Source organism: Natator depressus, chromosome 14, assembly GCF_965152275.1.
Source record: "Natator depressus isolate rNatDep1 chromosome 14, rNatDep2.hap1, whole genome shotgun sequence".
Taxonomy (NCBI): Eukaryota; Metazoa; Chordata; order Testudines; family Cheloniidae; genus Natator; species Natator depressus.
The window spans coordinates 12,633,395-12,660,408 of record NC_134247.1 but is presented as its reverse complement, the minus strand read 5'-3'; the positions used below and the strand labels follow the sequence as shown (position 1 = coordinate 12,660,408).

General features: G+C 39.0%; 1 protein-coding gene across 1 annotated transcript in view; it reads right to left on the bottom strand.

Annotated features, from left to right (window-relative positions):
• The window catches only part of MBTD1 (mbt domain containing 1), a 53,862-nt gene that overhangs the window by 9,159 nt on the left and 17,689 nt on the right, over positions 1 to 27,014 (bottom strand). The window contains exons 6-15 of the mRNA XM_074970915.1: positions 24,058 to 24,175; positions 22,748 to 22,882; positions 22,140 to 22,228; positions 20,601 to 20,835; positions 19,028 to 19,083; positions 18,610 to 18,714; positions 17,561 to 17,708; positions 14,598 to 14,680; positions 13,873 to 14,107; positions 12,292 to 12,369 (exon numbers count right to left, since the gene is read on the bottom strand). Coding sequence (XP_074827016.1) covers positions 12,292 to 12,369; positions 13,873 to 14,107; positions 14,598 to 14,680; positions 17,561 to 17,708; positions 18,610 to 18,714; positions 19,028 to 19,083; positions 20,601 to 20,835; positions 22,140 to 22,228; positions 22,748 to 22,882; positions 24,058 to 24,175 — 1,282 coding nt within the window. The remainder of the gene's footprint in view (positions 1 to 12,291; positions 12,370 to 13,872; positions 14,108 to 14,597; positions 14,681 to 17,560; positions 17,709 to 18,609; positions 18,715 to 19,027; positions 19,084 to 20,600; positions 20,836 to 22,139; positions 22,229 to 22,747; positions 22,883 to 24,057; positions 24,176 to 27,014) is intronic.

The following is a 27,014-nucleotide window of genomic DNA, read 5'->3' as shown; positions in this document are numbered from 1 at the left end:
AGATCCTGACAGTTAAATATTTAAACAACACTATTTTTCCCTGCTAACAAATCTCCTGAAGAAAAGTTTATCAACACCATGGGTTCAAGCTACACCTATATAATACACCACTTGAATGATAAGCAAAGAGATAAATACTTAGCTATAGTGCCTTAAATCATGAAGCCACTTGGTTGAGCATCCAGCTGATGAAAGGTTCTGAGCAGAAGGAAAGACACACAAGGTGCTCCCTCTCCTCATGAGCTACCTGCAGAGTGCTCTCAGTACCCTGCTACCCAAGGAAGCCACATATTCATCTCCCTTGTACCAGTGTGATGTGATGTCACTAACCTGCCCCACCAGGAAACATCAGACCCTGACTTTAGGGGATAATACACGTCAAGAAAGTGGGACTGGTTTTGGAAAGCAACTTCTTTCCTTGACAGCCCAGAGATCATGTCTTTCTCAACAGAGAGCTGTCTGAAGGCTACATTTCAATGCTGAGAAGTCATTTCACATACAACTCTTAAAGGTTCAAAATACAGATAAAAATAAAAGAAAAGCAGCATGACTGTGCCAGAGAACAAAAGCAATTCTTAAAGAAGCAAGATGAAGTATTATTGAATTCTATAGCCATACAGATGTTGGGATGAGAGGGCAATGGGATTTTTTAAATGACCCTGATGTAGCTTTTCTGATAGAATATGAACATTCAGAGCAGACTGGATATCAGTCAGCAATACACTGTTTGGAAAACGAGGGCCTAATCTTGAGAGTGGCTGAGCACTTCTATGGGGTACTGAGTGCCTTCAGTTCCTTGTATGATCAAACCCCGAACATAGCAGTGGCCACAACAACCCAGGGAGAAAACTGCCAGTCAGAACATGATCTTAGATCAGCATCCAAAGCCACATTATGGTGTTCACAGCATCTCATCTAAGGGTGCTTGAAGAACATTACCACTAACTGGTGATAGATAGCATAACTACACCCTAACAGGTGTCAAGGATATTTTGAGTATCTGATACATCTGATTATCCTACGTTTGACGGGAGACAGTCATGAGGATCTCAGAGCTTTTTTCATCTCTAACTTCTACTGTCCAGGATTACCTTATACAAACCACAAGACTTACATAAGACTCAGATGTTTTAATGTGCCAGACCAATATTATTAATAAATGAATTCTTAAAGGGGTTTCCCTATTCACTGATTAAGATGGATAAAACTTCATTTTGTCAATGTTCAAATAAAACCAGTCTTTTGGTTTTGGAGCAAGCATGGGGGGGGGGGGGGGGAAACCAAACAAACCAGGTTTGTTTTAAAAGGGTAAATCTTTCAAATTTATTTCTTATCATACCCAACCATCGTCTGTACAACACTGAATATAAGAGACTCAATTATGCTTAAATTCAAAAGACCTCTTTTTCCAAACAGCTGTTCTCTTATGCACGGGCTGTATGCAAACACAAATTTCTCTCCAGTTACACAGGGTGTCCAAGCCTTTAAGGAATAATGTGCAGTGTTCTAACAATGATGTTGTGTTGCATATTACAATTCATTAAAGTTAAATGAAAGTACCTGCACACGTAAAAAAAAAATCTGCTGAAGTGCAGTATGGTAGTTAAATCACAGTGTCCATAAGCCTCAGTGACCTAGAATCCTTATATTTGCCCTGGGAACCATTGCTTCCTTATGATGAATTCAGTGAAGTGGACTGATATGGACCAGTGGAAGTGACTATTTCTCCTACTTTACAGACAGAAACAAGTAAACAAGGCAGCATATTTCATGCCAGACCATGCTTTGTCCCCCACCCTGTTCAGCATTTCCCTCTGCAGTAACCAAGAGATTTTGATGGTGCTCATTACCTGTTTTGAGGCTGGGACTGAACTCTTGGCTAGTCCTGGGAGGCTGGAAGGCCTCCGGGGCTGTCTGTGCTGGAAGGGTTCGATATGGAGGAGGAGTCAACTCTTCATCACCAGAGAAGCTCCTCCGCACCCCACCTGCCATGGGTAGGCTCGACAAACTGACAGGCTTCTTCACAACTGGTATCTTCCTCTCTAAACATCAAGTCAAACTAAAGTAAACGCTTGGGTCAAAGTGAATTAGGTAACTCAGACTGGTCACTGAGAAATGTCTGCCTCATTCTGCTTTGGAGTCTGGAAAATAAGGGTCTTGATGTGTAATGGCAAAGTTCATTCACTTCGGGGATGTTAAAAATCCCAACTCTCAACAACTCCCCCCCCTTTTTATTCTCTGAATTCTAGTGATTACTTGGACAGGCTATGAAGCAATCATTAAAGAAAAAGTGTCCCAGCCCTAATCCCTTTTACCGATAAAATAGGAGCACTTCAAAGTGTTACTGTAGCAGCTGTATTTCACAGCCAACACCTGATCTCCTGACCACATACTGAAACAACTTTTGTCTCTAGTTCAGAAGTGCAGTTATTAGATTTACACAGTGTGACAGGAATTTTTTTTGTTTGTGAACCAATCCCACTTAAAAAGGAGGACTTGGTTTTTTTTTTGCTAGTTCACTACATATATCTTAAATATATATACCACCATCACTTACTTAGCACTTCTATAGTGCCTTACAAATGTTAATGAGTATTCTAATTTGGAAAAACAAACAAACCTGTTTTTTCTAAAAAAATCTTCAAGTTATCGGATACCACATCTTCATTCCAGAAGTTGATTTTCCCTCCAAATGCTCAATTTATTCCTGCCTCATCATATAAGAAAACCCTACTTTGTTTTCACCTCCAAACAGAGGCCCTGGTCCTGAAATTAACTCTTGGGGGCAAGCCCCTGTGCCTAGGGGAACCTCACTGCAGAATCAGGGCCTTAAACGCTATGACAGCATTTCAGCATCACCATTGCTTACACTTGTTCTCAAAGCTACGCTGATGAATGCTAAGATATTGCCAGTCTAATCAAGTAAATGTACTTTGGGCTAACACAAGAGAACGGCCCTCAAGAAAGCTTTGAAGTCAATGGGACTATTCGTGGTAAGAGTTACACATATGATTAAGTTTCTTGTCTAATCAGGGCATAGGCGACTAGGGTTGGCAGGTCTGGGGCCTCAGTTTGTTCTTCTAGGAAGGAAGTGACACAATCAAGCAGCAAGTTGTCTGTATAACCAGAGCTTTAAAAAACAGATAGGTCACATCATCTATTAAGTAGCCTTAGAACAAAACCGATTACTAGGAAGCAGTCAGTCCTGGTGGATACTGTAATCTACCATACTATTCATTAACTGTCAAAGCAAATTGATAACTCGTCATCACTGCGGTCTTTAGCAGCACAATATTTGGTCACAAGAAACCAGTACAATATTCCATCCATTTCAAGTAGACACTACAATCAGAACGGTCTCCAAAACATTACAGGAGCATGCACAAGGTTTTAAAGATTGCAGCATTTTCCTTATTTGGGTATTATTGCAACCTACATCAAAACACACAGGCAAGATCAGAGACAATTAGGAGAAATCCATCATCTCATAATTACAGGGTCCTGTCCCTTCAAAAATCCTGAGAAATTCTGATGTGCTATAGTTCCATTTTAGAACAGAATAACCATCTACCCAAGGTATGTGCACAACAAATCCAACCTGATCTTCCCTACTGTGAATAAAAAGCAAGTATCAGTGATGGCTATATTGATAGATGAGAATCTAGTGACTGACCTGAAGATGCCAAACACAATGTAACTGTCACACGTTATTCCACATGCACACAATTACACATAAAACACATTGGATGTTATCACTGTAAAGTGGTGTCACCACAAAATATGAATGTTGGATGTTAGCCTACAGTAGCAGCAGAAAGTTCTGAGGAGTTAGAACTATATGACCTGATAAATGGATCTTGCAATGAGCTATACCAATCCTAGAAAGGATAAGAGTCATTTCTTTGCAATCCAGATGTTAGTGAAAGAGCCACTGTTCTCCACTGTAAGCGGTTTGCATAGCAACATACAATTACCGGTAGGTTTACTGAAGGTAAGGCCAAGCAGGATGCTGGCTGATTTCTGTTCCCCTTTTGATTACCTCCTTTTTCGGATATATTTTTAAAGCCACTTACAGGACTAACTCAGGCTGTATTACTTTACACATCAGTTAAAAAACCCTATAAAAAGCTTAGATTACAACAACTGAAGTCAAACAGACTCTGAAATCCAGTGTCAATGTAGATGTTAAATAATAAATATTAGAAGTTACCATTTTTCCTATGCGCTTCCTTTATATGAAATGGGCAACAAACATACTAAAAATATAAAAATTTATTGCTACTAAATTTGTACTTATTAACTCCTTGTAAGTCACATTAAAAAAAAACTACAAGAAGCATTTGAGCATTTGTTTTCCCCAACCTAACATTTAAATGTTTTGGAATAAAAGCAAGACTGTAATCTCAGCACCAATGTACTTGCTTTTAGAAGCTTAAAACAAATATCAGACTTTATGTAATATTCTTCCGGGGAGTGGAAGGAGAGAAGTATTACACTGTGGGACCCATTTCCATTTAAATTGCTCCCACCATTCAACACTAAATCAGGGATTCACTAGTACATGTACTACTGTTTGCATTATTAAGGTACTTTGGAACAATTTGGGACTTTTACTATTAACAGAGCTTCATTATCTCAGGAGTTCATTATATGCATGTTCAATGGAACCAATACTATTCGCGTACTCCTTCCAACCGCATGGACCGATTAAGAATTTGAAATATTGCATTAGAAATGTTTCCAATACACATTCAAAACATTCCGCAGAATGACTCAAGCCATTCTGAAGTGCAACATGAGTAAGTGTGAGTACCATGCATGTAAATAATAACTCATTGTAGTAAAAAAGTTACTCAGGATGTGTGGTAGTTTCTTGTTAAACCCCAGTATCTTGGCTGTTTTTGCACACTGTGGGGAAAAACACACTAATATCACATAGATTTGTATGCTTCAAAAATGTTCTTTCCAAAACAAAATCCACCCCTTTCCCCAAAAAATTACAACCAAAGACTATGGAAAGAACAGTTTCTCCTTGCCATTGATTATTATTTGCTGAGATGCAGCACTTGTGCCACTGTAACTTATCTGGCACAAACAAAAAACAGGAGGCAGCCAATAACAAGATTTTTTCATGCCCTTGTCCTCTCCTCCCCTTTTGGCCTATTAAATAGGTTTCTTAGCTAAACAGCCCATCAGACTCTTCTCCCCACTCCACATCACAAATCCACTTCAGGTTAGTAAGAACAGAAGAATCTCAAACCCCTTAGGGCAAGAGTCTGCCCTGGTGGCCTTAGGTGAAGGAAGTTTCCTTTTCTGCGACTCAGTCTATCATCAGTGTTGTGTGAAGCAATGGTTTCCAAATAGCTTTAGGGAGACTTATGGTGGAGAGAGGGACAAAGCAAAAAGGAGAAAGATTGAACAAACTCTGCCTACCAAGCTCCCTTCAGCCAGTTCTGGAGTTCTCCAAACAGAAGTACATCAAAATGCAGCACAGAATTTTTAGTGCACAGTAGCCAGGGTCCACACAGCCATTTAGGGCACAGTAAGCTAGTGCGCTGTAGATACACATGCTGCCATGCTGTGCACTAAGTCTCCACATTGACCACCACCTAGAGCTTTTTCCAGACAACAGGAGTCTTTGAAAGCTTCTTGGAGTGTACTGCATCCTCCTGTTCCCGGGCTGGACATTTAAAACAAGGCTATGCAAAGATCTTATGGTTAAAGTACGATTTATAAACTAAGTTAATCTAAAAAAATCAAAAACCCACCATACTGAAGCAGATCTTCAGAACAGTTATGTCACCATGTAACACAAAATATGGGGGGACAGAAGTAATAATCACCACCAAGACTACTTGAGAGTAGCAAGTTTTAGCAAGTGGATAGAGGAAGGAGATGACAAAATAGCATTGGGGAGTGGGGCTGTACCAGTTATTTGCTATTCCTATTGCTGCCTTGCTGCACTCTGTCCTTTTGGAAGACAAGAGCAGCGAGCTCAGACCTTTAGGGGTTGTGTAGAGAGGCCTGCCAGCATCAGCTGCGGATAGAAACCAACAAGACCTGGTCCTCCATTAGAAGGGCCAGGAGCAAGCAGAGGTCAATCAGGGCCCAGCAGCCTAGATAAAGAGGGCTGGCTACCTCTTTCAAAGGCCAGTTCTGGATGAGGCTGTGGCAAGAAAGGAAGGCTTCTCTGTCTTGACCAGGCCCAGGTTTCTTGGGTTAAGGACCTAACTGACAGTATTTTGGTGGATCAGTGAAGGACTATTGTCTTATGTTATGAACTTCAACGCTGACATGGACTTTTAGCATTGTCAATTTATTTTCTGTAAAATTAAGATGAGTCCTCTCTGTGGGACATTCTGGCTCAGGCGAGCCAGTGATAATTGGTACCAACAATGAAATGTCCAAATCCCCTTTCATCACAAAGGGGATGATGGAAGACTTACTGAGGCTTTCAGTACAACAGCAGGCCCAGGCTGAACAAGAAGCTCAGTGGACTGCCAGCAGCTAATCCTGGGAAACTTCTCCAGTGAGAAGTCAAGGTCTGAACTTGTTGCTCTGCCCTTCCAAAAAGGGCAAGGTGCACCAAAGCAGCAGGGCCTCCAGTAAGGAGTGACCAAGTTTTGTGCACCCTGTCACAGGTATCAGCACCACCAGGTTAAGGCCTAAGGGAGAAAAACAATGCAGATTTATGAAACATGCACGTGATGTTAAGGAGGTTATGAAATCTTTTAAGAACTTTCCTCTCTGGCTAAGTACACACAATGAGGAAACTGGGAGTCGGATCACTCTTCTGTTCATCCCAGGAATGAGGAGACAGTGGATTGTAATGATGCAGGTTTCCTATGAAGAACTTGTTTGTTCTTGCACTAATTGTACAAGATCATCCAGGTCTTTTAGAAGGCTTTGCATGTCTTAAATGGTAAAGAAGTTTGGCCAAAACTTCCTGCAATCTCAGCACCTGTCCGTCACAAGCCAGGCCGTGCACTTGAGAAAATTCTTGGCATCAGAGACTCAGATATTGTTTCAAGAGATCTGGCACTGATGGGAAATGTAACTGATCTTTGAGCACCAAATACTATGAGTTCAGCAGGCCTTACTGGGTGAGAAGATGAATACTCCTCTATTTAGTGCCTTTGTATGCATGGTGATTTATATGCGTACATAAATTCCTGTTGGCAGGCAACTTAAGAGGGCATTAAGATCATTGTTATGTCTCCGGCTGCCACCTTCAAGGCCTTGAAAACTTGTTTAGATTCTTCAGAGACACACTTGATCTGACAATTCCATAGGAAGGTAACTGAAGGAAGAGTATATGTAGAGGATCATTCCACCTGATGTAAAAGGCATTTGGTTGTTATATCCCCGTTCACATATCTGATGCAAAACCACTGTACTTCCAAGGTTGCCTTGGAAGGCAAAGACACCTACCTGTAAAATAACCTTAACAACTTAAACAGAGACCAAAGAGATAGCCTCTTTAGGATCCTCTTGTACCAAATGTGTGGATTTCTTAGAGTGAACCAAACTGCACTATTATTGAGCTAGACAAATACATGCAAGGCTCTAATATAGTCAATGAATTCCTGTGCTCAGTTAGAAAAGCAAAACCTTCTTTCAGAAACATCCTGGATCTTAGGCTGTTAATTTCAAAAATGCTCCCCCTCTCATGCAGACTCTCATTTGGGGTACAGATTTTTTCTTTTGTTTCCTGGTGTGTTAGGAAGGAGAAACTGTAAAAGACTTGAGTCACTTATCAAAGGATACGGGTACATCCTGCATGTATGCTCTAGTCAGGTTAATTCTGTGTCCATGATAAGACCAAGTTCACAAGGGTTGCCGTCTCCATTCATTGGTAGAGAGGATCTGTTATGTCTTCCTAATAATGCCTCTGCTATTGGCAAAGCTCAGAAAAGCTAACAGACCCAGTAGGCCCAGCCAAATATGGTTGTCAATCCTGCTGCAGAAGACTAAACCAGTACCACTAGTTTGAGAGCCAAGTCTCAGATTATAACTCGGAATCAGGCTATCTTGCCCTATCTCCACCTATGAGTCCCAACAGTTTAGTTTGTGACAGCATAGTAATCAGCAAGCTTGATGTCTATGAGCAGAACGAGATACAGTTCAAAGCTGAAGAGGTCTGTGGCGAGATGTAGTTATGCCGATGTGATCTCTTGCTTGACAACCTTCTTTGTCCACCTAAATCTTAGATTAGCAAATACTATGGCCTATCATGAACTAATCCAAGATAGACTGGTGTCTCTCTATAGACCCTTGTTGTCCATTTTGAGTGAAGACGTTCTTGGCGGCAGTGACTTCAGCTTGTACAGCAAGTTAAGTTCTGGTCCTAGCAACTGAAGTACCTTACATCACATTTCACAAGGTACAAGATTCCTCGCCACAATGGTGCCAAAGCTTGCTAACATTCTTCCCATACCATTTTCAAGGGAGCATTCTTCTCCATATGCTCAATGGCAGAGTCCTTTGGGTTCTACCTAGCCCTTAGAAAGCCTACCTACTTTTTGTTTTTAACACTCTTACAGGATGACTGGCCCTTTAAAGGGAGATGGGTTCAGCCCCACCTGTGACCTACTCAGCTCATCTCTCCAGGTGGAGAAAAGGAACAATGTCACATGACATGGAGGACATGTGGCTAAACGAGGTCTTTGGGGTGGAAACAACACAAAAGCCTGTGGAGAGAAGGAAAGAATCCAGATAGGAAGTCCTGGGAGTTGCTGCTTGATAGAGAGCAAGGAGAGACTCAAAACAGGCAAGAGAGCTGCATGAGCTCTCTTCACAGAGATTCTCCTTAGCTCCCGGGCACAGGGCCTCAGGAGCACAGAGAACAGGTACCAGCTGGGAAAGGTGGAGTGTGGACAGCAAGTCTCCTAGAGGAAATCCTCAGCTCGAAAAGGACTATGAACCCTGCACTAAGGTTGTGAGCCTGCTAGGAAGGCTGGACGGGAGTTCTTGTGAACTCAGTTAATAAACCCAGACACCAAGAAGGGGTGTTACTTGACACACGGAAGCTTATGCTGAAGTTACTGGGGAGCCCAAGAGGGGGAAACTGTGGCAGTGGCTAGTCTGAAGATAGGTGAAGTAGGCAACATTGCTACAGACTCCAAATAATTGAGCAGAGCTGTTGCCAAGAGAACTGCATCTAAATGGATGTCTGATTGTATTTCACACTGTTGTAATATGGCTGGCGTGAAACTAGGGAGGCCATGACAAGGCTCACTTGTTCTGAAGTGTATTTCCACTGCAGATACCTACAATGCAGCTGGATGGCCTTCTCACCACACATTTACAAAACAGTATTGCTTTCATTTGAGAACTCGCCATGCTACAAAGCTTGTTTTCAAGATAGATAAGAGAATTTGGCTTCCCCCTGCGAAAGACGTTTATTTCAGGGCGCTCCTCATTTTAAGTTAATTAATCACTGCATGAAGCGTTGGTTATTCATCACCTTGTGCATACTTGAACTTTGTTGTCCACTTGAATGTTTAAAGAGTTATCTTAGTCCTCTTTATAGATTAAAAGATTCTTGGCATTGACCTTGTTATGGTTGCCTATTGCGGCCTCACCAACTTTTTCTTTTGGGAGATTCCTCTTCTATGACTCAAGTATTTTTGATACCAAGAATCTACAATAGTGAAATACAAGGTTTGGTGTTTAACTGAGATAAACAGGGATTGAAAATCATCTAATTTGTAAACAAATACAGTCAAAACATTGTTTTCTAGTTATTTATTGAAGAGGATTTCTGATAAACTCAAAAGCTGCTCTGCAAATGCAAGCTATGTAAAGGGTCAAACTCAGTAGGTAGGTCTTCTTAACACTGTCCCTTCTCCCATCCCCGCAGACTTGATTTTTCTGCTGAATGAATTTTAAAGGAATATCAGAGCCTCAAGGAGGCTAGAAGAGAAAAGTTTAAAGTAGGAAGTTACAATCCTCGTTAGGAAGCGTTCAGTAAAGTTTTAAAAAAAAACTTTCTTTGGGGAGCTTGCAGATCATGCCTCCCTCACAAAAGGTATGAGGATTAATGTTTGTAAAATTTGCTAAAGATGGCACACCCTATCAGCAAGAAATTAATTTCTGTATATGCTCTTACGTAGAAATATTTTGAAATCCAGGTTTTTCCCAGTAAAATCTTAACAATTTCACTTCAGAGTGAAAATGTAGAACCCGACAACCTGAATGGACTGAACTGTGAATTAGAAATGTCTTGTGTCTTTAAGCTACACGTTGTGGCTGAAATAACAGCAGTTAATTTGATTAATGTAAAGAAAAAATGTTCAAGCTTATTAGGAACTTGCAAGTAGTAATAAGGGCCTTTAAAGCATATTTAAAAAAAAAAAAGTAAAAAACCCAAACACTTCCTTTTCCTCCAAAATGGAGGTGCCAAAGGCTAGAGAGTTTTCTTAACTCTAGAAGTATTCAATGCTTCACACTTAAACGAACTCAAGATTACAAAACAATGAACTGGTAACTCCGCAGGAAGACGTTTGAATAGACCAGAGTCAGAGAAGACAGAGCTTAATGGTAGTAAAGGTATGATGATCAAACTTGGAATTTAAGCCTGGTGATAAACCCTAGAATCAGGGCTCTACACCCTGGATCTCTTCCAGCACTATGTTAAGGACCGTCATGCAGCTCTTAACCACCTAAGTCTGCCAACTTGTGGGGAAGTCATGTCCTGTGTCAGCAGAATTGCCCACTTCCTAATACAAGGGCCTCGCTGGCAGGCAACATGAAGGCAACTGGACTGCAAAAGAGATGGTCTGCAATCCACAAGGATTAAAAATTGATAGGTTTGCATTCTGCCTTTTCTTGCAGTTAATTTTGTCCACTATATCTTCAGCACAAAGTATCAGCTGCTATTACAAAACACGTCTCTCCTACACCAAGGAAATACCACCTCTTGCCAAGGAAATATCAAGAATGTGAATAGTGGCAGCGGCTTAGTGCTCCAGGAATAAGTAGGCTGTCTTCTAACTAGCGTCTCTTATTACGACACTATAGAATTGGCTCTTCATTCTTATTAGGCAGATAAATGAACTCCTCTCACTGTACGTGGGTTCTTCTCAAACATTTTAAAAATTAAATGTCAGCTCTGCTTGGATATTCAAGATGTTGTGGCACTTATTTATTTTTTTAAATAAGGAGCTTGCCCTGAGTTCTTGTATAAAATTTACAGTCTTGCATAAAAATTTGCCATGCACCATGGGTTGGTGCTATCCTCCACTGCTCTCTTTCAGAAGCATCCAATCTTTTGAAAAATGCCTTGGCATCCTTTGGAATAAAAGGGGCAATGTGAATTTAAGATAAATATAGATGGATCTGATCTCCAACAAGAAAGGGTAGAAGAAGGCACAAAGTGCTCTTGTGATTGGCTGTCTCTACTCCCTTTGTTACAGACAGAAAATAGCTTTGGTTTGAAATAGAGTCATAGAAATAGGAATAGAGGGGGAAGGGAAGGTGCATTATTGTAACTTAAAAATTAAACAGACTTGTTTGAATTTTTGAAGAAAACAAACAATGTGCTCCCAGGGAGACACTACAAATGTGGAAAGGATTTGGACAGTTGTTAAATCCCTAGTATTTTAAAAAAAAATGTAATACTATATACTCATTGACAAGAGTAGTCAACTATAGCAATATTACTAAGTACCTTTGTAAGTAACATTATTATTAAGAGCTTTCTACTGTTGCCCCACACCCTGAAAATGGATAAACAACTTGTCAATTTAAAAATTAGTACTGTTTTGCAAGAGGAGACAAATTTTAGTTTTATAAAGTAACTGAGGACGATAGATTGCCCTCGGTTTTCTACATCTCATTTACCATCTGGTTCAAAACAACCTTGATCTTATTTCTACAGCTTTGCTACAAAAAAAGAATTAAAAAAAAGCGAACAGCCATACATATATGAGCATTTTGCTCAAGACTGCTTTACTATATCTTCATGCTTATACAGAATTCCTTACCTAAAATTGGTTTTAGGAGTATCAAAAATAATTTAACTTATTTGTCCGTGAACAATATACACAGAAGTTATGAACAATATCAATCCTCTCAAAACCACTTACTTTCCATTTGATTATTTTGCTGCAAGTTATAAAAAATAATGTTTCTCAATTAATAAAAGGCCTCCTTTTATGGCATACTGCACCTTTAAGCATAACACTTATTTCACACACAAGCAACGTTTCCAACCAGAATAATTTGAGACAAATTGCACAACTTTGTAACAGCTGCGAAAGGGCATATAAGCACCACTTTGTCACCCACTTTTCTTGTGTCCTTTGTACTGTTGTGACTTAGCCTTTTTCTTTTGCTTTGATGAACTTGACTGGCTATCTCTTGATGCTGAAAAACATTAAGAATTAAAATTCTGAATTAATGCTTTGGGAAAATACTGCACAGTCTTTCATGCTACGGAAAAATTCACAAAAAAAATGTTTTCCTCAATGAATGAACGAACGAACAAACGAATGAATGGAGACAGAGCCTATGTTAAACAGAACACATTCACAGAAGAAAAATCCTCTACTTGAACAGCACCCATTCCAGTAGCCCCTGGAACACAATTACCCATATCATGTTTCCTGATCTAACAGGCTACAAATAGTCATCTCATCGATCATTATGGGACAACACACACTTGCTGCAAGAGCCATAGCTCTGCTCCTTTGAGCAATTAGTTATTCATAGCAATCATTTTCCTGACTAGAGAAGTACAGCTGATACATCATAAAACTGAGTCTTGCTGCCACTCTGATTTCACATAAGACAAGAAGAAAGTTGGGAGGAAGGGGAGGAAAAAAAAAAGATGGAAACAGAAAAAGATTAGAAAACCAGACACACAAAGAAGATTTACATACGAAAAATGGACACAAACACACAAATTAAGCCAGAAATAAAGAGAGAGAGAGAGAGATCAAAAAATTCAGACTACAAAGAGAGAAATTATTAAAAGAATGGGAAGATCAAAGAATGAAATAAAAGAAATGGAGCAAAAATAAGCAATGGTAAGGCAGACTAATAGGAAAAACACTTGAAGAATAAACTAAAGTAAAACATTCCAAATCAGCCATAACCTGTAATATGTATTTTTGTATTACAGTTAGTTTATACTCCTCCAGTATGTTTGTCTAAACAAAGAAGAAGAAAAAAACACAAACCTGTCAGTTGACAGAACTGATTTCACGTATTCCTGAAAGCCTGCCAACATTTAAAGTATTCAAATCATAAGCTGCCAGCTACACTAAGACAGCATCTGGTGTTTACATATTCACTCTCCAGGCTCTGAACAGGTTTATGGGACTGAAAAGCCAGGTATGGACACACAAGCAGGCTGTCTGGGTTCTTTAAATTCAATCAGTGCATACTACAAGATCCCATATTGCAAACACTTGTGCATGTGAATAACTTTATGCATATGCACAGTACCACTGATTTCAATGAATAAAGTTACTAACACATGTTTGCAGAATCAGGGCCTCTTAAAGTGCCATGCAAACTGATTGTGCTATAAATGATGAATAATGTTGTTATCTAGGCCTGATGCTTAAGCAGTCTGCTTCTTCTCTGGCCCAAACATCTGTTAGCCCCAGGATTTAAAATAAACAGAGCACAGCCATGCAAATGCTCTGAAGTGCTTTATCCTTTATACAGTGAAACAGATTAGAATGGTGTGCTTCTGAGAATTAGCAAGGGTCTAGTCCATTTTTTGTTGCAGCTGGCTACCCAACCCCAAAAGGGTAAAGTTACGAGAATGACCACACATGTATAAAACACTGGAAGGCAACTGGTAAATTTTAGATTTAAAAAGATGCAAGAGGAATCATTTACAAATGCATAGCAACTTACTTTGTGGTGCTGGAGGCTGTAGTTGATATCCAGTTAATTGGCACCACCCTACAGGATAGAGGTCAGGGGACTCGCAATCCACCCACTGATCATATTCTTCTTCCCAGCCATCAAAATGTATCCTCAGTAGACGATGGATGATGCGGGTTACTGTGGCCACACATACAAGGCGTGGTTCCATAAGATCTACAGCCTCCAGTTTCATTCGAATGTGAAACCCATGGTTTGGAACTTCCTGAAAAGGAGAATGAAGCAAGACAGCCAAATATCAGGAAACCAAGTCTAACATCTTACTCTACATGAAGTTTAAATACTTCATGGGGGCTGCTGTTTCAGTCAAGTTTAATTTCAAATGGCATTATTCGGATGGTGAAAGCGAACATGGTTAAATACCAAGGTATCATCTATGTAATTTAATGTGCTCCTATTTTTTCCACAGTAAGATTTTTTCAGAGTCTGAAATATACAAGCTGAATGCACACAAATTCTAAGAAACAATTTCCCTCTTCTTCTACTAGACATTTTTCAAAGCATACTCACATGGACTTTGAAAATCACTGTCTCTGGTTTCACGAACAATTAGCACGTAAGTGAAGAAACATATTTAAGACAGTTGAGGAGACTGATTAACCTTATGGGACCAAGCAGGCAGGAATTTACAGCACAAAATCCACTGTAAATAGCACACATGCCGTACAGTTGGCTTTACCAATGATTTATCTTACCTTATTGAAGAGTTTTACAGGTGCTGCTATAGAGTCAGTTTCCCTGAGGTAGTCAAACCATTTGAAAGGGAGTTTTGCATAACCTGTGAATTTTAAATAGTACCTTCGTACATCAACTGCAAACTTTGTTCATTTAAAAACAACACTGTCAGTGCTACATGGTCACTAAAAACACAAAGAAGCTAGACAATTTGAGTTTTTGCTCCATATTGGGTTCCACACAAATCAAACAGAGAAGAAAACCTCTTTAAATGCTATAACAGCCTTTTTATAATGATGTGAGTGACTAAAGACAAATCTGCAAAATCATCTACTCTTTCCTGAGGGAGAAAAATAATTTTATCCTTGAAAAGTTGGATTTGTTTGGAGAAGACTGGCCAAAACACAATCAATGAAATAATGTTTTTAAAACATAGATCATAGGGTTAGAAAACGTAGCAGCAGAGGTAATGAAGGGCTTCTCTCCACCTTGTAAACTACAGGAGAGAACTGTTTCTCAATAATGTATTTAACTTTTGTTTAGTCTATTGAACTTTCACGGGATAGAGGACTGTTTTGGGGCAACTTTTCCCTTCCGACAGCTTCTTAGACCAGAAAGTCTCAACTTTTGGCCTGTGGACCAACAATAGTTTGCAGATTTCTTTGTGGTGGTCTGCGGAATTAAACATTCTGAACACAAAGAGGTGATGGGGGCTTGGAGCGATGGGATGGAAGATAGTCCCCATAAGATTTCACTTAAAAAGTGGTGTGCAGAATAATAATAATAATAATAAAAAAAAAAAAAAAGGAGAGAGAAAGCCACTGTTTTAGTCCAAGCTGCCACTTTGGGTCACAGCTCAATATGACAGGGCTACATTCCTCAGACATATAATTAAACTTCAACACCAAACTCCAGTCCCAATCCTGAGAGGTTCCAAGCGTCCTCGACTTCCACTGACTTCACTAGGAGCCAAGAGTGCTCTTCGCCTTACAGGATTGAATACTATGTTTTAAGGCCCATTTTTTCATACTGTAAAATTTCAAGCTAACAAGATGAATACGGAAAGGGTGGCAGCAAACCAAGTTCACACCACCCTCATGAACAGACGTGTCTGACTGGCTGCAGATTCAAGATAACAAGGCAAGAGGTGCACATAAGAATTTTTTTTTTTGTTACCATACAGAGATCTTCGAACACATGTTCAATTTTTTTTTTTTTATTTTAAACAAACGTTATCTAATTAATCCTCACAACAAGCCTATGGGAAAGATGGGAGCAAAGGAAGTCCATCCCAAAGCTAAGATTAGAACTCAGGACTTCCAATTCCCAGCTCCATAATTTAGCCACTAGAACACACCTCTCACAGGTATTAAAGGGGCTCTGATTATAATAATGCATTGGCTTCAGAAATAATGTAACCTACTAAGAAGGTTAAAGTTCTATAACATTCTTAGTGCTGTCTGTTAGTCATACACAAAACGAAATTTTACAAAACTGAATATGATTTATAATAACACTCCTGTATCATCCATTGATAGACTATCAAGAATTCTAAAGAGAGAAAGGGAAGAAATGCAGACAAAACCAGAAAAGGAGGAGAGCTGCCACGATATAAGAAACAAGGCAGTATATTAAATGATATCAACAGAAGTTCACCTTCTGTTGTAGGTTCAGTGATTAAAGAACAACATTTACTCACGATTCTTCAAAGACAGGCATCTATCGTTTATAGTGTATTGTTCATTTAAAAGTCTGGTTTTACCAGAGTGTGTGCAGACATACATTTTGTCATTATTAAATTTTCATTCTGTAAATGACTCCGAAATCTCTTATTTTTTGGAGGGGGTAGAAAGCTTTTTTTTTTATTTTATTTTATTTTATTAAAGAACAGGATGGACTATGTTTTCGGCAGGTCAGATTATCCCCATGATTTTCTCTGCAGTAATTCCACTGAATGTTACAGCTCCAGTAAGCAAGGGTAAATCTGCTCAGCTACCGATTCGCCAAATGCTAAAAGCCAACAGATTCTTGTCAGCTAATGGGAACGCTATGAAATGTTTTTCATTTTGTTGCAGGTACAACTGTCAGTACACTCAATATTCAGAAAATCTCTGCACTCAGTGCAATAGAAGCTTGCACTTACCAGTAATATAGGCTCTTCCCCCCCCTTCTCCTTCCAATAATTTAGAGATTTTGAATGAATAGGGACAGACACAAAATTTTTACAAAAAAATAAACAAACAATGAGCACCTATCATCTACTATGATGCAATTACCTATGCCGCCCTTTATATGTTGCTAAAGCAACATAATAAAGTTTAGAGATGAAGCCAACAGAAAACCATCTGCAGACACGTAAGATGGTGTTCAGGCAGTTTTGCTCACAAAAATCATTCCTCAGGCCTTGTTCAAAAAATGAACCCCTCCCACTCTGATGGATACTGGTATGAAGGATAAATTTATGCGCATTTTAGCAAGAGAGAATAACTCATCATGCCCAATGAATAAACCTGCAACACTTCGCAATGCTTTTAATATGGACAATTGCTCTGTCACAATTCCAGTCCTCTGCTGGCCCAAGACTCCCTAGCATTGATATTCTTGACATAGCTCTAGAAGTGCTCTGCATATCTCTCCCCCCACCCCCACATTGATTGATGCTGAATATAACTAATTTTACTCAATAAGAGTTTAGTTACATAATGGCCATATTATACCTTTAATGTTTTTGTAGTCAAAACAAACCTCATTTTATTTGCCCATGAATTAAAGAAACATTCAATTTGGGCTCTTCTATACATTGAGTTTGACATCCCTGTTTCAGACCATTTTAAAGTAGTGCTGAAGTTTGTTTTTGAAAATCAAGATGGTTCTGAATATGAAATGAATGCTTCAAAATGATTTAAGAAACAAAACAATCTGATTATATACAATACCACTGAAAAATTATCAAAATAGAAGTTGGTCGGAATAGTGTAAGTACCTCTGGGTGGAGTTAGCTCAATCGCATTAATTTCACAGAAACCAACAGGAAAAATAGAAGGGGAGGTGGCATGGTAACAAAACCAGTCAGATCCGTCTGCTGCTTCTGAGCCATCAATTCCGATCATTAGATAGCCATCTGCTAACACCTTTGTAAATAAAAACAATATTGTACATTAAGCACCTTTATACTCCGTGAAGGCCAGGCTAGAAATTAAGTAGGTCATGTTTCAAAGCAGAGTAAGAAATGAAACAAATGACACGCAAATATGGATAAGGAACACTGTCAACTTAAGAAAAAAAAGTCACTTCTCTCCAATTTTTGTTGTTGTATATGCTATTGTGATCATTAACTGGCAACGTTAATAGAAGAGCGAGATTAGAGACTATTTTAGTTTTCAGATTTTCCCCTTTGTGTATTTGACAGTGCTTTGTGTAGTATCTTTGTAAAGTTAGTTTCCTTTCTAGCTTGTGAGGGTCTTTCACACAGCAAAAATTAATAAATAAATAAATAAAACAAAAACAAAAACTATAAAACCAAAAACACTGTAAAGAATATTTTGGGGCAGATGTATTATCCAAATCTTTTGTGAGGGATTAGATTGTCTGCAAAATAGCCAGATGAGAATTAACAAGAGGTTCCATTGCACATTAATTTCACAGGCATACTGTTTGTCAATCAAAGTTCAGGCTGGAATTTTGAACGTTCATGAATGCCACATACAGGTACTTTTCATCTGCCACTATATCAACCAATCATTCTTAATACCCCAGTAACAGGAAAGTAGCTAATTAATGGAAGCCACTGGTAAGCATTCACAAATTGCACACATTATCCTTTTATTGAAAGAGGTGGATGTGGAAGAAGCAGACAGGAGTACATGCTGCTGACCAACACATTGGTTGCTTTTTTAAAATCTTGTTTTAAATAAAATATCAGCCTTTATTAAAAAGCATTTTTAGCAGCAGTATTGAATAAAGAAGACTGGAAATTGGATTAACAGGCTTCATGTCCCATTCTCCCACAAAAATATAAATTAATTCTCTTACTTTTCTAATGGTTGCAACACATATTGCAGACAGGTTTAAGGGATCGATAGCCTCCAATTTCATTCCCTCCTTGAACCATTCTCCACTTGGATCTACTTCTTTTACCTAAAGATTCATACAACAGCATTACACAGCTAGCTGAGGTGACAAGAATAACTGATGTGTAAAACAACATAACCACACCCATGAAACAAAGTTTGCAGCAAAAAGACCAAAATACGTCTCAAACTCAGTCAATTTTACTTACATCAAAATAAAATTAAAAAAAAAAAAAAAAAGTAATTTCCAATAGTGACAGACCTTTGTACGGTAATTTGGTATAATTTCTCATTTATGCTTTGCCTTCAAATGATGACAAATTCCTCTTCCAACTCTGAGTAAACGTAAATGATCTTAGAGTTCTCGTTGGCAATCTTACCTTTGCAAATAAATGTGGGGGTGCATCATAATGTCCGTCCTGTTTCTTTGTAATATCTACAAGGGACAGTTACATTATTAAATCAGTAAATATTTACGAAGAGACTAAGAATGCCCCCAAAACAAACACTTTTTCCTGACATTGTACCATTTAAGGTAGTCATAACTTTACAAACATGTGGGCCCGAAGTGTATAAGCAGGCCTTCACAGTATGCCAGCTAGACAATTTGGGAATGGAGCTCAAATCGTGCAATTTATGTATTTTGAGGACACTGGTGGACAAGAGATATGACTGCATTCACAGAACACTAATACCCAGAAGGCTTGATTATAGCACAAAAGCGTCAGTGAAATATATAAGCTTTTGCAGAAGTTTGACAAGTCAAACTAGTTTGCATTCACAGTAGAGTTAAAGCAGAGAACTGACAAATTGAGGACTTATACACATATGTGACTTCAAGGCTTAATATAATTTAACTTTGATTTAAAACATCTTGGTATTCTAGTCATGCTGTTTGTTACCTCATTTGTGTACTAGAAATTCTTATTTTTGTGATACATTTTTGTAGTCTGGTGGGATCCATAGCTCTGATAGGATCCTATAGCAGAGGAGCTGCCTGATCTTTGCAGCAGTTTGCAGCTACTGGTTGGATCCTCTTCTCTGAAATAAATTCCAGCAGCTTTGTGAAAAGCTCTTTTGTCCACTTCCAGGAAGCAGTCCTGAGTATGATTTCTTTTAACTGCTTCCCTTTTATTTTTAATATTGATTTCAATGAAGGTTTCCAACCATAAAAAATACTGATATTTTAGTGTCCAAAGCTGATGCAACATGGAGCTTTTTTATTCCTTTTCTATGTTACAGATGAGTGGCTTATGTGCAAAAGAGCAAAGAGATTTTTAGCAACAGACAATGTTCATTTATCATTAAGAAGATCACAAAATATTTAAAAAATAGAAATGTTTTGATTTTAGGTGATGAAAACTCCACTACACATCTGTCAGCCTCTACTTTTCTGTCCCTCTTCTGACAACTTCTACAATGCAGTTACATGTTGCCATACAAAAATATGAAGCACACCCAAAGGATGAGGTCACAGCAAAATAAACTGAATTAAATCAACAACACAAGTGATACTTGTGCTGACTTTACTGTACCATGTAGGTGGTGGCAGCTGGTGGGGCAGTGCTGTGTAATTCCAGTGTGCCAGCAGCCAGACATGCCAAATACATAGAACACTGGGCTTTGTGCACAGAAGCCATTGTTTACTCTAGCCTATATTGTGAACATTCCTAGATACGGTCTCATGGATGGTGCCTCATTAAAGTTTACCTGAGCTCTTCCAAACCCTGAAGGAAACACTGATGATAGTTTTTAACTAAACCATATGGAGTGGAGACCTAGTGGCTGAAAAGTCTTGATTAGCATCAATGCATACGTTTTTGAAAATATAATTACTCGAATTAGAAGCTTTTTCAGCCAGATTACTCCTTTTAGCCAAATCATTGCATGAAGTATCTTTCAAGTAAGCCTCTACCCAGCCACTAAGGTATCTTTGCAACACAACTTGCTTACCAGATCTTTTGAAGCGATGTCCTATACTTCGGGACCAACCAATGTGATGAATGAGTGGGCTGTACATATGGCACCAGAAATCATCATTTTTGTCTTCACTTTCTTCATATACCAATCTTAGTCGTCCTCCAATTACGCTGTCTACAACTGCTACCCGTGTTCGACAGAGATGCGTTTTGTCAACAACTTCTACTCTCATGGAAGGTTTGAAAGGATACTGCATACCTTCTGACACCTTAAAATAATAGGGAAAATGTTTAGTCACCTGTCATCTGCTATTAAAGAACCTTCCACTAAATTCAGTCTCCAGTTTCTTGGCTGCAAAAACCACCATGAAAATTTTCTCCTGTCTATATCAGGATAATGTAATAATGGTAAGATCCATAAAGTGAACTTCTCACAAAAAATATCCTGGAATGGTACAGCTATATTATGTAAGGAAGCCCCTTATCCAACTCCCACTGAAGTTAATGGAGTGTTTCCATTGACTTTAAGGGGAACTGGCTAGGTCATCAGTGATTGATAACAGTACCTTGCAGAGCAACAGTTAATTTGTAATGTGAGATGAAGACAAACCAGCTTTTGTTTATTTTTCCTATATACACAAAGTGCAAGATTTTTTTTAAAAAATTATGAGGAGTCTGGTGACACCTTAAAAACTAAAACAGATTTATTTGGGCATAAGCTTTCGTGGGTAAAAAACCCACTTCTTCAGATGCATGGAGTGAAAATTACAGACGCAGGCATAAATATATTGGCACGTAAGGTAACTCCTCTCTCTTCACGTGCCAGTATATTTATGCCCGCATCTGTAATTTTCACTCCATGCATCTAAAGAAGTGGTTTTTTTACCCATGAAAGCTTATGCCCAATAGATCTGTTAGATTTTAAGGTGCCATCGGACTCCTTGTTGCCTTTGTGGACACAGACTAACACGGCTATCCCTCTGATTATTAAAAATTATACATCATAAGCTTGGACACAGATGTTCTCTATCTAGCCCAGTGGTTCTTAACCTATTTATCCTTGTGGGCTGAATATGTGGCCCACAAAGGGTTACCTGGGCCACAGGTTGAGAACCACAGTGACCCCCACCTCACCCCCTCCCACAAACCCCTATGCTCATCGCCCTCTGCCCAGAGACCTCCCCACAGAGTGGGGCCAGGAGCGGAGAGCAGGGCATGGGGCAAGGACCCCAACCCAGGACCCTGCTGCATGGGGACCCTGACTCCCACCATGCAGGCTTGGGGGGCAACCAGGACCCCAACCCCACCGGGTGGGGCTGGATGGCTGGGAACCCAGAGCCCCACTGGGCGGCAGGGAGCCCGCAGCCTTTAGCACATAGCTGAGCAGGGCCACAGCTGTGTGCTAATTGGGCTGCACCGCTGACCTAGCCACTGAAGAGGTAAGGCAAAGGGAGTAGCTGCAGTTCTATCTTCCTCCACAAGAGGGGTCAAAGTGCCATTGCAAAACAGTTCAATTCCTCACACAGTAATGAGGCTGTGTTTATATTACATCATTAAAATCACATTACCTTACCTTCTGAGAAAAGTCAGGAGGAAGAGTTTTGGCACCAGTAAGTCGCTTCACTAGAAAAGCTTTCCAGTTTGTGTATTTGTGTTGGATTGCTGTTGCAAATGAAGGGTGGGGGAAAAGTCAATGATTACTAATTAAGTTAATCTATTAGTGATACAAAGTTAAAGTCAGTATTTAACAATATAAAATGATTGTTAAAATACTGAATGAAAATATCAGAATAATTAAAACGTATCAAAACCTTAAAGGCTGAATTCTGCTCCAGTTTCACAACTGTATGTGGTATATCTTGGGGCAGAAGCTGACCTCAGATTTTAATAAAGAATAGATTAAATAAAATAGAGTATGCTTTAGCAACTGATTAATTTAATTACTTAAGATCTGATCTTAATCACCCTTATTCACACGAGTAAGGGGTATTTCCTGAGAAGATTGGCAGGATCAGGTCCTCGTTGACCCATAGGCAACAAGTTTTATTCACAATTTTAGACATGATTCATAAATGAGAACCAGATCAATTTGATATCTGAATCACAATTAAGTCAGTTAAATACAAAGTGTAGAAGATTACAATGTCTACTACTGAATCAGGAGTGCTAATATTTACATACTTCTAGGTGGGACTAGAGGCTTCCCACTAGTTGCACACCAACCAACTGGATGGATGTCAGACCCACACACGTTGCACCAGAAGTCAATGCTTGAATCGTTTTCAAACCCTTCATATCTCAGCAAAGCATTGTAGCCTGAAAGAGAGCAATCCCATGTTTAAAAGCTATAGCTAAGTGAGGTTATAAAAGATTAGACTTACATTATGCTGGGTGGAATACTATTAAAAAATTCAGTGGACCATATGATTCAGAAGCCATCTTGCTCGACTTTAAGGTAATTTAGTATCAATGCAAAAGAATAAAAACGTTATGAGGCACTATACATGTGTATCTGATATGGTAGGAAAATCTGTATATCACATTTGAGATATAATATATGACCTTATAATTAAAGACTGTTGTATTGCAAAAGTAGTTCAATCATAATTTTCACAGTCCTTGACTTTTGAGTGTTTACCTATGTAACCTTTAACTTTGTATTCACTTGTCTTTTTACTAAGAAAGAAGATCAGTAATGGAGTTTACGAGTTCACTGATCTGGAGCTATTTGATTTCATATTTCCTGATCCTGAATCATCCATGATATGAGGAAGCTGTTCCCTCAAAACTGGGCCAACGCAAAACAGGCCCAACCAGCAGAGTTTAACACCTGAACAAGAGAAAAACTGAGGAGTTTGGAAGCTCGTCAGGTGCGATTTTCTCTCCCTTATTACCTCTGCAAGGATAAAGATTCATACATAATCTGTATGTGGTAAAAAGCATCTTCAAAGAAAACTGTCAATACTAGAAGCTTTTATACAGACATTTGCTAAATGATTAGTTTAGGATCCAGTGCAGTGAAGTAATAAGCACCTTCAATTCCCACTGAAGCCAACTGGAGTTGAAGGCCCACAGCACATCAAAGGAGACAGTTGCAACATCTTACAACATTTATCTTAGTGTTATAGCTCTGAGTGGCAGCCCACTATTGCTCTCAAAGACAACAACAAAGTTCTCACTGACTTCAACTGGAGGAGTAGCAGGCTTTGGGTTAGTTATTACTTCATATGCATGACTAAACTTTCAGCTAAATCTGTTTCTCTTTTAAAACAACCCTTCCCTCCCAAACACAAGTAGATTATAGTACTCAGAGAGAACACTGAATTACTTTCCAGATACTACTATGATAGCTTCTTAAAGCCCATATTTATCTCTACACATCCTACTTTCTTTTAAAAGAAATTGCTCAGTTCCCTGAATTGTGAATTCTCCAATACAATTATAATTGCAATCATTTTGATACAAATGATCTGAAAAAAAAAAAAGTTAACCTGCTAATTTCACAACTCCAGCTATCCAGAAGACTTTGGTAGGTAGGCTGCAGTCTGTGTTCGGAACTTCCACTCGCACTCCTTCTGAGATATCACCCCAGCACGTCCCCATGGGTGCCTGTCATTTAAGTTGTGGGGGTGTGGGGGGGAAGAAATCACATCTCTTTATTCCATTTGAAAGTGAAATATTCATTTTGGTTTTATTAAATCTTTATCAATGACCTTCAAAAACTCAATACAAATGATACACACAAACACATATTAGAAGTCTCTATGAAAAATCAAGTTTGGTTTTCTTCTCACAATTTATAAGGAATTTTGTTATATAATTACTACTGCTAGAATATTTCAGCAGTTCTGTGACTCTCAATTTAATAGTTGCAAAACACAAGCACTAGTAAGTTATACATACTTTCAACCCAGCATCATTCCACAATATGTTTCAATCCAAAGCTAGGATCTGATCTCAGGGACACTGTTGTAAATCTTTGGATTTATACATGTGCCACAGATATAACAATCTGGCCAATAGTCTCTACAGCAGTAATTTCTTTTCAGAACATTCCTTGAATCTTTTCTGCAGATTTAACAGGATGGGTTTTATCTCTCACTGGTTAATGCAGTTCACATGGCTTTATAGGAATGGGCTTTCACATGGCCTTCAAGTGATCGTCTCATCAGTTAACAACGAGAGATGCAGTCTAATTCATGTGAGTCGTGCAGCTGACTATCCATAGGAATTGCACAGCTGGATTCCTCACTGCTTTGAAAGTTTAGACTGACGTATTAGCAACAACAACAACGAAAGTCTGAATGGACTTTAAGGGTTTTTGGAAAATTGTAGATAGAAGCCAAATGCCCTTTTACATTCAGTTCATGAAGGAAAGTTTTATTAGGTTGGACATGAGGAAAAGATACTTGATCGATAACGGACTAGTCAAAGGAGGTGTTGTGGGAACAGTGAAAGTGTGTGATGCTGAACAGTCACTAGAACTTACAGTTCACTAAGCCAAGGTTATTAGCAGCAGAATCAGAATCTTCCATGTAAAAAGTTACAGCTTGCAACTATCACATAATGCAACTAGTAGCTATGTAGTTATTGAGAATAGTGTTATCACATCACATGAAAACAGAATTGTCTTAAGTTTCTTCTTTAAAGGACAGCGAGTCCATGTTAAACTAGAGACTACCCAGAAACAGGTATTCAGATTTTTGAAAATTCAGAATAGTGGCCAAATCCACACCAAAAGACGTACTGAGAAGAACAGACCCTGATCAGTGCAGACAGTATCTAAGCAGATTTTGTGTGGGCAAATGACGGAATTTACTTGTTTTGTACCACATCAGGCAGCAAACATCTTTCATTTAAGGCTCTATGCCTTTTTACTCGTCTCCTTGCAAACACAAAGGACTTGGACACAATTCACTGGAAAGACCACAGTATTCAGTCCCCAGCCTCTCAGAAGCCAAGCTGTGAAGGAGAGGGGAAGAAGAGTTGCCCTAGTTCTGAACACTTAGAATGTGCAAGTCTGGAAGTCTGCTGGAGATCAGCTATGGCCACCTATTAACAGTGAACATCAAATTTTTCACTATGGAGAACACAGGATACCCTTACTACTCAGAATATTGGAGGACAGACATGCATGAACTGTTTTCCCCAGTAAGGGAAGACATGTCCATTACAAATATGACAAATTTATTTTTCTTGAAGCCTGGTCTCTTTATGTTCTACTATATCTCCTACACCATTCTAGACTGTAGGGCTCTCCCTTTGGCCATTTGACACAGAGAAATAACTTGAAGGAAGACAGTTTATTATTTATGTATAAACAATGCAATTTTCTGCAGTTAGATTTCTCCATCTAGGAGAATAACCCAATCCACCTACTGTTTAGTCAGCTCTGAGATATTGTTCTTTCACTTTGACATTTTAGAGAGCTCTTCTTCTATTTAGCTTTCAATGTGGTCCTACTACATATCCTCAAATTAGATCTAAATTTACACCTGTGGCTTTTTAGAAAAGGAAGGGAAAAAATAAGCTTTTTAAAACTTACATTTATGGATAGCTTGTATACAAGGCTACAGAAGGGTCCAAACAGCTGAGAATGTTAATACCTGAAATGATCTGACATGGTGCACAGCCTTTTGTTTAAAAATAAGTTATATTTTTACTAATAGTTTAAATTTTTTAGTTGATCCAGAGAACCCAACTACTGAAACTGTCAGGGCTCTTTCTCCTCTCTGCAGGTCAACCGATATCCGAGTTGGCACAAAGATTTTATATTTCTAGATTGTGGATTGGTATAGGGGTAAATAGCAGAAAGTTAAATTTGTCCTTGTCTGTGAAAACAGTGGTTCTGCTAGTTTCTCCTACACCAATCCATATGGCTCACCCTTTAGAAGAGAGCCATCCTGGGTAATGATCACTTTATAAGAGCTAGGTATTATTGTATTCAATGATGGCATACAATATATCTAATATACTGTATATCTTTTTTTTCTCTCTCACCTAATGAATGTTCTTAATGGAGGAAGATTAGGTAATGCAGGGCTATGATAGCCATCTTCCTTCATGTCTTCTCTCTCCATCTGACTGATCAATGTTTGTACAGTGCTTTGAAAAGAAACTTAAAGCACTATGTAAGTTCTAAATCTTATTCATCTGCTTACTGGAAGGGGGGTAACTCTGAAGTCTGGATTGGCATAGTATGAACTAGCAGAACCATAAATTTACAGCTAAGAACAAATTTACCTTTCAGACTCATGACGAATAAATCCACCTCAGGTTCCTCCCCAATCAAGGAAGATCTGGTTCACAACTTCCTGATCCAGGGACCACTCGTGAAGGTTTATCTGTGAGTGACAGTCGCCTTCCCTGCAAGGTAAGTTGCAATCAGGAAGGTCCTGTTGGACACCATCCAAATTCACACCTCCAGGGCTTCCTAAGACAAAAAGGC